The 11,208-nt window shown below is 37.9% G+C and overlaps 1 protein-coding gene across 2 annotated transcripts; it reads right to left on the reverse strand.

Moving 5' to 3' along the window:
• Positions 1 to 3,290: 3,290 nt before the first annotated feature.
• On the reverse strand, positions 3,291 to 10,880 carry LOC140791492 (probable protein phosphatase 2C 35). 2 transcript variants are annotated; one of them, XR_012109576.1, is made up of 5 exons: positions 9,394 to 10,871; positions 4,126 to 4,257; positions 3,846 to 4,037; positions 3,710 to 3,764; positions 3,291 to 3,615 (listed from the first exon to the last, which is right to left on the reverse strand). XR_012109576.1 is itself a non-coding variant. In XM_073142086.1 (4 exons), the coding sequence occupies exons 1-4, from the start codon at positions 10,300 to 10,302 to the stop codon at positions 3,762 to 3,764; spliced, it is 1,236 nt and encodes a 411-aa protein (XP_072998187.1). In that variant the 5' UTR covers positions 10,303 to 10,880; the 3' UTR covers positions 3,291 to 3,761. The 2 variants fall into 2 exon arrangements, 1 of the variants encoding a protein (XP_072998187.1); XM_073142086.1 differs by having other exon boundaries at positions 3,291 to 3,764; positions 9,394 to 10,880.
• Positions 10,881 to 11,208: the final 328 nt, after the last annotated feature.

The raw sequence follows: 11,208 nt of genomic DNA on the forward strand, positions 1-11,208 counted from the left end.
AATCAATGGTGTTTGTTGTGGTGGATAGGCTGAGCAAATATGCTCATTGAGTACGGGGTGTATCTTGTATGTGGCGAGCCCCTCCCATCCTGTCACGTGTGCCGCGCATGTCATGCGGGCGCGTGGGCGTCCACGTGCCCGTGCCGGACAAGGGCGCTACACTATCTACCTCACGTCGCAGTTTAGAGTAAACCTAGATCTCCTCACCCATCGAAAAACCCTTGCCGAATCTCCTCACCCTCGTCGGATCTCCTCACTCTCATCGGATCTCCTCACCCCGCTGTTTAGAGTGTTTCAGCCCTCACCGCTACCGCCTGCCGAGCACTCATCGCCACCACCGAAGGACAACCCTCACAGCCGCTTGATGAACTCATCCTTCTCTTGTCTACACCTCATATCATCCAAAGTAACCTCTAGATTGAATGGGGGATGGCATATAGTACGAATTTACAAAGGGAAAATGGATCTTGGTCTATTTGAGAGTTTTCTTTTCCGCATAATTAAGGATCTTTTTTTGTTAATGGTTAGATCTGTTTAATTGGTTGTAATTGGTGTGCTAGATGCAAATTTGTACTGCAATGTTTTAGATCTATTTAATTGGTTGTAATTGGTGTGCTAGAAGTAAATTTGTACTTTTTAATCTGTTTTAATGTCAAAATATAGGATAAACTGTTAGACAAGTTGTGTTATCATGTTATGTTAACACAATCCGTTTATTAAATGGGTTAGATGGGTCGTGTTATCTATCATGTTAACATGACCCGTTTATTAAATATGTTAGATTGGTCGTGTTGTGTTAGGGTGATGGCGCCACTGGCCCAACCAACCGGGCCGGGCTAGGTGGCGCGGTGGCCCCACTGCCGCTATAGTCCCCGACCACCTCTATCGCTCACTCTCTATATATATCTCTCTCTCTCTCAAACACTCTCCGCTATGATAATAGTATGACCGAATAATTAGTACATGATTTACTCTCTATTTAACATCACTGATTCAGGATAAGATTTATTCTTTGAACCTTAAACTCATGACTCTATTTTTTACCTCACCCAGATATGAGGCATCTAATAGTGATTTGAGGCATCATGAAGAGCCATTTTAAAGCAAAGATGAAGCGAGTTAGACGTAAGATAGTCTTAGTTAGAAACTGAGTTGTACTGACATATATTTTTGTATTCTATTATATTAGTCCAGGTTTTGTATAATATAAAATATTGTACAAGTTGGATAGTATTCTATAAGTTGTCTTTGTTGTATCTTTGATGATTTGTCGTAGCTTGTGTGGGTCCTATCAAATTATGTAGTAGTCCAGTATGATTTGTGGATTTAAATATTGATATGTTGTCTTGTTTATTTGAATGATAATATGATTTATCTTGAGATGCATGATGTGAGTTCAGGCGTATATTTGATGCGTGATAGCCCTGTCCGTTTTGTCGTATGTGTCGCGCGTGCCGTGTGGGTGCGTAGACATACACGTGCCAGCCGGGAGAGGGCATTACAAGCAAGTCGAACCCCTCAGGATGAGCACCCAGATTGGACCCCACCCTGCTCCATCCGTTTTGTCCTGTGTCTCGCGCGTGCCATGTGGGTGTATAGACATACACGTGCCAACCAGGAGAGGGCATTACAAGCAAGTTGACCCCCTCAAGACGAGCACCCAGATTGGATCTCACCCTGCTCACCTAGTGCATTGGGACACATGACTCCTAGGTTGGGCCAAGTTCATTGAGTGGGCTTGTTGGGTAAGCTCCTCACTCCGAGCAACAAGGCGAGACCTAAGGCAGGCACGCTCTGCAGCACTACTACACCAGCCCGCACCACCCACTGCGCAAGTTATCACGGCTAACCTTAAGTCGTGAGTCAAATAAAAATTTATCCTCCGCTGCAACAACCTCGTACTCAATATCCTTCACAATACTAGAACTAAAGGAATTACAAGGTATAGGTTTAGGATTTTGTCTGCCCCTTATAAAAGGAAGGCTCATATGGAGCTTTTTTCTCTTAGGAGGGTCAAGGCAATCTGAAAGCATATGCCCAACCTACAAGCAAAATAGAAATCGAGAAGGTCCACAAAATTAACATTAACCTTCCTCGGACCTATCCCCACCGGCAAAGCTTGCAGCAGCAGCTTGGATAGGTACAGCTCAATGCACATCCTAGTAATTCCTCGCAAGAGAAACCATGATATCATCAATCCACAATGGCTTACCGAGCTTAGCCATCACACTAGTGATAATCTCTATCTTCCAATTCTTCTGCGGTAAATCTAGAAATCTAACTCAAACAGAGGCAGTTTAGATTACTTCCTCCTAAGCTTGGAAGTTAGACTTCCAAGGAATTAGATTGAGAACCTGTCCTCTGATAGTCCAAGACCCTTCCGTTATAACCTTTTCATATCATCTTCCAAAACAAGCATAAAGGGATAGAAACTGTCTAGCATGTCTGAAGTCATGACATAGGCCATATCTTATATAACATTTCCAACCAAATACCAAATGTGAATGATGGAGAAAGTGTAAAATAAAAATCAACATTAATATAGGATGCTATATAGAATATTAGAGACATAAGAATCTTACCAATTTATGTTATATTTTTTATTAATCTTCGAAGGCAGCAGCAGCGAAGTTGGTCTTCGTTCCTTCTCCATTTACATAGATGATTGTCAACGAGGCTGAGCTCATCCACTATGACTTACATTGGAACGTGGGAAGAAGCTAAATTTTGAAGGGGTCTGGTTGAGTAGGAAGAAGAACGGAGTATCAAAATTAAAACTGCTTTTGACTGGAAATTCAAAGGATTGAGCTATAACCGTGTACGTATATTGTGATGACCAACTCGACATATATTTATTGATATTAAATTCTAATGCTAGATCTCATGTGCTAATTTATAATATATTAATGTTCTTATTACAAGTTACGTTCGTCATCGGTAAACTATTGACGCAGTTTTCAGGTAAATAGGTCTGTTATTCCAAACTTAGTGGACAAGCAGGTGAGTTTCCAAACTTTTTAAGGGAAAAATGTGATTCTTCACTTTATTCTCTCAATGTTATTATTTATTGTTATCATATTCTAATTATACGTGTAAAACCGCTTACCTTAATAGTGAATCGCTTTCATCAAAAGCAAGCTCATTTATTTATCCATTATGTTTAAAATGTAGATCTATTTAGCAGAAAAGTCCGACTATCTAGAGCTAAAGAAAAACAAAGCCTATTCTAGCTGTATATGGGCCAAACTCTGGCAGTCCAGGAGATAGCAAATAAATTCCTACCATCCCTAATGTAAAGTACCAGTGAGTTTAATAAGAGCCCATTTGTTCCCAATTTCTTCGAACCATATAAAAGTTTCCAAGAAAAAAAGAAGTGTAGAACTCAGTCCCGATCTTTGTCATCTTGGACTGAGCAGTACACTTCGACTCCCATTTAATCTGGTAAATTAGAGTTTGAACAACAACTGCTACCACAGTCATGGCTCAACGATACATCATTGTGTTCTCTTGCAACTCATTGCCTCGGTAAGCTTTTCCGAGATATGTACAATAAGCTGGAAGGGCATATGAGCACTAGACCGCAGCCATGGATGTTCAATGGTAAATGATGACGCCCTGGAAAAAGGAAGCAAACTGAGACAGATTGTTACAAGAAACTCTGTAGAAAGATAAAAGCTCTGCCCATTTTACACTAGAATAATCGAATTACATGGAAAAGCAGGACGAATATGAGGTAGCTTCATTCAGCCAGTACATGTTGATCACTGCCACAAAGAGAGAAATCAGTCACAAATTCTTGCATACACTTCAATTTTAGAGTTGAATATGAGAGAAACAATTATTACCATCCCAGTTGATAAAGGGTGTGGAGGAGAAGGAGCAACACATGAGAGACTTCGCTCTGTTGTGAAGTCAGAAGAGCATGACTGCAGCTCGGTGATGGTTCCTCTCTTTTGACAACATGCTTTTACTCTCTCCGAAGTTACAGAAGGCTTACTGCTGGTTCGAATTATTTGGTCATTCTCCCCAGAATTTGACTATTATATTTTGAGAGAGACTTAGCAATCAGTAACAGAACAGAAAATAACATTCAGATTTACTCTCATAATGCAAGATTCCACCTACATCACTCATGTCTTTGATGTGCACAACAATTATTGTTATGTCGTCTGTTCGACCTTCCCGTTCCAACCAGATTTTGTAAGATTCTGCCGCAATTGCCGAACAGGCATCTCGAGGATCTGCAAACCTGGAAACCTAGTAAAGACAGGAATTATTAAGGAAGAGAGATCATTTACTTATTCTTGCTAAGTGGTGTTAAGCAGATAAATGTTCAGGTACTCTTTTAAACTTCAGAATGTTTTCATCATAAGGAAGAGACATGACTAGAATTCTTTTATATGTCAAGGAAGCATAAGTACTCAATGAGTCAATATAGTCTTCTTCTTTACTTTATCTCTGATCAGGTAGAATCCCAATTCAGCAATCAATTTTTATCAATTAGAGTTCCAGATTCCATAATACCAACTCATAGACTAGATATATGACATCAATGTTCCCAACATGCATATAAGTATACAACACAATAAAACAGCAAGTTGACTATCAACACTATACATTCAATTTTTTTGTGAGAATGGAACACTATACAGAATCCAAAGAACTCAATTGCTGATACTATTTCAGTTGATTCATGCTCCTTCAAAAATGTAAGGAAGCTTTTCCAAAAGTTGGAACAAGCCTCCTAAGACTGTAAGTTTGTAACTAAATGATTTGTTCTGAGAATATATACATCTCTGATGTGGAAAATAGTACACAATGGACGTCATTCAGATAATTCCTTTAAGATCCAATTTCTTCTTTCAAAGAGTAAGGATACTTCTAAGATCTTTTATGACACATTTGGGTGGGGCTTCTTAAAAGGATGTTATGACATTCAGCAAACATAAGATTCATATAAAGTGAGTCAAAAAGAAATAGACTACTACTATACAATTTCTGGTTATAACATATGATTAAATGTTGACCTTGGTGCATATAATGACTTGGAGGAGGCCCGCATTAGACACAATGAAAGAATGATTTATAGATCAAGTCCTCTTATGTGCACTTGTGATATAATCCATAGACTATGAAGCACCGACACGGATACGGATAACGATGATATGGCAAATTCTAAAAAAAGCAGGATACAATACATCTCAACTACCGGAATAAATAACTAAAATAAAAAATGTATATTTATATTCTAATGACAATTTATACATGTATATTCGCAAAATACTAAAAGATAACATGTAGGATAAAAAACACAAAACCTCATTAATTTCTAGCACAATCTAACAAAATCTAGTACAATCTTACAGAGTAACTGTCAAACAGAGAGATATATAAAAAGGGAAAACTGGAAAAGTGAGAGACAAGAGAGAAAAGGAAGAGAGAGAGAGATGACAACCACATATATTCAAAACAGAGAGGAGAGGGAAAAGGATAAAATAAACAAACACTAGGGTTTAGGATTTAGACAAAGATGAGAGGGAAAGGGAAAAGAGAGAGATGTGAGGGGAGAGGACGGACATAGGGAGAGAAACTTACCTACACAATAGAGAGAATAGATGGAGAAGAATGCTCTTGTTGCACGGAAAGAAAATAGATGGTGGAAAATGCTCTGTCAAAGCCCATCGAGAGAGGATGAAGAACACGTAGGAAGAAAGAGGAATTGGGTCAATAGCCCTACTCCATCACTTAATAAGCTTACATAACTTCAACCACTTGACTGACCCAATATGCAACCAGCTATTACCAAGAAAATTGAAACATATCCTTCCATGGATTAAAATGATTTACTTTTAAATAGGATACACTGAAAATGTATCCGATATATATTGGAAGCATATTAGTGTCGTAACTGCATACTATATGCACACGAGAGCCTAAACAAAGTATCCGTGCTTTAGAGTCCTTGGATAACTTAGTATGAATGCTTAGATTTTATTGATATATAAATTGGAGTTGTGCTAAGGCATGCATAGTCATAGGTCAAAAAATTGTTTTCCAAATCAAATGAAGTCTACTCATCTAATTAAGTATGATATTTCAGATGTACCCATACAAATCCATATGGTTATATAGTGTATCCTTAGTGCAATGCCAGAGCTAGATTAAGGAGGAGTAAATTCAGATCTGCTACTACCTTAGAGTATCATCCTTGTTTTTCAAAATCTACCTGTACCATATCAATGCTTTATGGTTATGGGATCCTTTATAAAATATTATTTTTTATGAAATTCCAGCTGAATAAATAACTTATCCTACAAGGGTGTTAAGTGCAATTGCCTCATCAAAGGGGTCCAGAGGGGCCAACTGCTCCTTATCCCCAAGAAGCAAAAAAAATGGATATCCCACAATGTATGTGCGCAAGAAAATTACCTATTTGATAGAATTTGTTCCTGGAGGCTGATTAGTGAGAGTTTCTCATAGTTACCATGTATTATGACATTTTAGAGTTGTATTATAGGTTAAATGTGCATATTAAGTAACTTGGTTCTTTTGCATAACTCATAGTAAAGGGTGCAGCATGATAAGGATATGCCAATACAACAAATCTTAAGAAAAAGAATACGATACACAAATGTTATGTAGGGTGTATAATTGTGTGTGTGTGTGTGTATATATATATATTACAAACAAGAAATATATATATGTTATGCTTTTATTATATTAAATTCGGATAATTATTATCATAACTTGCAAAAGTGTATACCTAAGAACATTTTTAAGATAATAAAAATCAACAAAGTTAATTATTTGTAACAAATTGTTAGATGTCGACATTAAGAGCAAAGTAAATTGACCTATTAATCATAAATTGACAATACCCAAAACTATCCAAGAAGTATCTTGGAAGTTTTCAAGAGTAGCCATTCTTTTTCAATTTCAAAAAGGTTTAATTACCTATTCAACCCCTGAACTATGACAGTATCACCTTATTTGCCCCTTGAACTATTTAAAATGTTACAATCGTTGTCCTTACGCCTTGTTTACTTTAGTAATAAGGTCTTTATTCTAAAAATAACTACTTTTATGTTCACTTGTATTCTAGAATAAAGATGTAATAATTATCTTTAATGTGATATAAAGTAAAGAAAAAGATGAAAAACTGATATTTTATTTTTTATGAAATTATCATAAATACTATTTGATTTGATATAAGGGAATTTTATAAATTACACCCTATATTTTACCTATTTTATAATTCACACTCCTATCTTTGATGATTTTATAACTCGACCCCTCCTATTTTTCTATAATTTTTATTTAACTCTGACATTATTTTGACTAACTGACATTAACTAATTACTAAAATACCCCCACTTCTCTACCCCTTCTTCATCTTCCTTCATCTTCCCCTAACCACTTCTTCTCATAATCGCCACCGCCACCAAATTCCTTTATCTTCCTCCTCCTCTTCTTCCCCCTCCTTTTCTACTAATCCCATAGGAGAGAGGGGAGAGAATTAGAGAACGAAAAAGACAAGGGTAATTTAGATATTTTATAAAGTATTTTAGCATATTATAATGAAATATTCATTTATTGGAACGTTCATGTTAACCCAGAGTGTTAAATAAAAATTATAAAAAAAAGAAAGGCTTGAGTTATAAAATCCTCAAAGATGAGGTGTGAATCAGAAAATAGATATAAAGTGTGATTTGTAAAATTTTCTTGATATAAAATAGGTTATTGTGATAGATATCAAGGGCAAATTAGTAATTAGATTAGTATGTAGTATAAGATATAATTTTGATAAATAGTATTTATATTCTAAAATAGGGTTATTATGATGTTTAGCTGTTATTCTGAAATAAGGAGTTGTATTTTAGAATAAGAAAAAAAAAGCTATTCCTAAAATGAATGAGAGCTTAAAGATGGATGAAGAGTAGTACATTTTAGAGAATATGAGGGTAAATTATATGCTTTTATTCTTTAGTGGCGTAATGTGATATTAGTTCATAGTACAGAAGGTGAAAATGCAATTAAACCTTTCAAAAATTAAATATGTAAAAGATGTTTCTGACAAGTATCGTAAAATATTTCACAAGTTGTGTGTCCAACATGATAAAGCTTGAGTTTTGAAGTATCTATGTTTCCTAGTACCAAACTACTATAAATTTTGAATTCAAATAACATGATGTGAAGTTTCTTTTATTATGTGATCTTGTTTCCTATGAAGATAATTTACTAATACATTGTTCGCCATATAAAACAAGAGCATTATTTTGTTATCAAAATAAAACATCATAAAATCGACAAGAATAAAATATCACAAAATCACAGACATCTCTTCCTCTCCTTCCTTTTGCTCTCTTAAAATTCCTTATGTTTACCAATCAGTTCTTAAGCCTTTATATCATTCTTATAGGATAAGATATTGCAAGAAGTAGGTCCAAGCAGGCTAAGATGAAAATATTTCCTCTAATGCCCAAAGGACCTCCTAATAGAAATTTTTTTCTAAGAACCTTAAAACTTATTTGTGGGCAAGCTAAAACAGTACAATGGAACAAAATCATATAGTGACCACTACGAGGAAATCCTCCCTCAAACAATTTGAATTTGCATTTCTAAAACCAAACTTGTATTTATGCTCTTCTTAAAGGATGTCTCCAAGGAGATTAGTTCAACAATTCTTCAAAGAAGCCCATAGTCTTACCAAAAAGTATGAGAATACAACCAACTAGTTGCAGACTCAAATTACTCAATCTAAAATGAGATCATCCGTACGTAGCCCCATAGAGGAAGTATATCAATAGCAGCTTGAAAATGAGTATCCATTTATTCCTTCTAAAAACCATTTATGAGCATCATCAATGGAAGCCATCAAATTCCCCTCTTGCAATACAACCACTTTCAGCTAAGTCAGAACATCTTACTCAATGCCCTTAAAACTCATTGTCCCTAAAATAAATTTAAGTGATGCCTTATGGAAGTAGGTCACATGGCTGGACACCAAAATGTCAAGTAATGAATTTTGAAGATTGCATTTCAGCAAATTGCAATAAACAAGTAAATAGCACCACAACTAAAAGTACTGAAGAGTAGGTATTGAGCTTATGCACTCCACTCGCTATCTACTCCATGAGCTCCCTCTCAATCCACTAGATCTCCTGTTCCGGAATATGGGAACAAAAGCATGTAATGACGACAAATGTTCCATTCATATATCAATACCATTCATATAGTATATATCTTTCTTTATTTTCTTTATTGTTAATGCGCAAAAATAATGGTGTAATCTGCCCAACAAGAAGACTAAAATATGATAAATATGAATCAAACTTTAATCTTTGTGATTTAGCACTAAGAATAAGAAACCACACATAAAAAATAAAAGATTACCATGTCAACCACAGCTTGACTTGAGAGGAATTCAAAAACTCCGTCGCTAGCTATAACAAAGAAAAGATGGCTGGGTGAGATCTTCACTGTCTTGACCTCGGGGACAGCAATCACACCAATGCTCTCTGCCGTTGTGTCCCCGACACTCCTTGTGAATGCGGTCCCAGGATACATTGCATCCTGCAGCCACAGCCTCGGCGGGTCACCATCATTGTTCTCCTCATCCCCCCAGTGTTGTATAGTAGGATCCATAGTACCCTCCACCTGTTGGATATTTAACACCCTCGCCCCACAAAGTTTAACCCTCTCATACTCATCCTTCCTGAAAGGTGTTTGATCACATGACAGCTCCTCAGCCACCACAGATTCCCCATCCCAAACACCTGCAACGGCCCTTGAATCACCAACATTGGCAACATAAAGCGTGTCGCCACTGAGAAGAACGGCAATCGCTGTCGTGCCGCTCATCGTCTCTTCGATGTCGCTGTCCCGCAGCTCGGAGTTCACGGTCAGGAAAGCAGAATTGTACGCCTTCACCGGATCAAACAGTAGCCGGGCATCAGCCGAAAGGGTGGCAGCGAGCCGGTCACGGACAAATTGGGCGCACCTGGCGCCGAACTCGCCGTGCCCGTCGAAGACCGCGAAGAAGTGGAGATTGGGGTTGTCTTGGAATTGGGTCTTAATGAAGAAGCTGTCCTGGTTCTCCCGGTCCGGTGAGCCAGGGTAATAGCCGCGCTGGGTGAGAGAGGAGTACTGGAGGAGGAGGTGGTCGGAGGGGACGATGGCAGAGGCGAGAGGGATGCCGGAGAGGACGTGGCGGTAGCGGCTACTGCCAGCGTCACTGCCGCCGGTGGAGGACTTGTAGCGGCGGCGGTAACGACCACAGCACTTGCCCTGGACACAACCCATGATCGGGTTTTGCCTCCTTTGCCAAGACGGATAAAAGTAGACAGAGGAAAAGATGCTACCTTTGCTAGATGAGTAACAGGAGATGGAACCGAAGAAGCGATCGTTACCTTGAAAGCAAAGAAAGAAGAGATGGGCCTCTCGCAAGAAAGAGAGAAGAACACTGGGAAACGCTCAAATCAAGTTTAGGACCAAACAACAAGCGAAAGAAAGGAACCCATTTGGGCAACCCATCACGTTGAAACCAAGAAAGAGATAAGGGGGAGAGAGAGGAAGCCGAAGAAGGAATTGCTTGAAAAGTCGAGAGGGAGTGGGTTTTCTCTTTCAAAGAAGCGAAGGAGACATGTCGTTTTGTCTTTGGAGGAGGGCTGCTTTGCGCACTAGTAGTGGTGGTTGGAATAAAGAAATACCCCATGCCTCAAGAAAGAGATCATCTGGGAATGCAACAGATCCTCATACTTCCTTAAACAAGTAAGTGGTAGTAGTAGTAGTACCCATATGGAGGGAGGGAGGGAGGGAGGGAGCGAGGGACGAAGGGAGAGCGATGGCTGCGTCGTGTTCGTCTCCATCAGACCATCATCACTCTACTGTTGAACTCTCACATGATCAGATGTTTTTGGGTGGTCGGTCCTTTTGTCCTTTAGAAAAAGAGTCTCATACCAAAACAAATTTAGCACATATTTACTTTGGCGCATTCATTATTTACTTTGGCAAACTTACTACTAATTTAATGTGCATAAAATGTGTCATTTACATAAATAAATAAATAAGGCCCTTAATTATACTTTCAGCCCTTCCATTTTCATAATACCTAAAGCGATCATTCTCCCAACACAACCATTTAATCAAATAGCTCTCAAAACCCCTTCTTCCTCTTCCTTAACTTCTTCACCTTATGCATCATTTTCT

The sequence above is a fragment of the Typha latifolia genome, chromosome 6 (genome assembly GCF_019914945.1).
Source record: "Typha latifolia isolate L0001 chromosome 6, TyphaL0001v2, whole genome shotgun sequence".
Classification (NCBI taxonomy): Eukaryota; Viridiplantae; Streptophyta; class Magnoliopsida; order Poales; family Typhaceae; genus Typha; species Typha latifolia.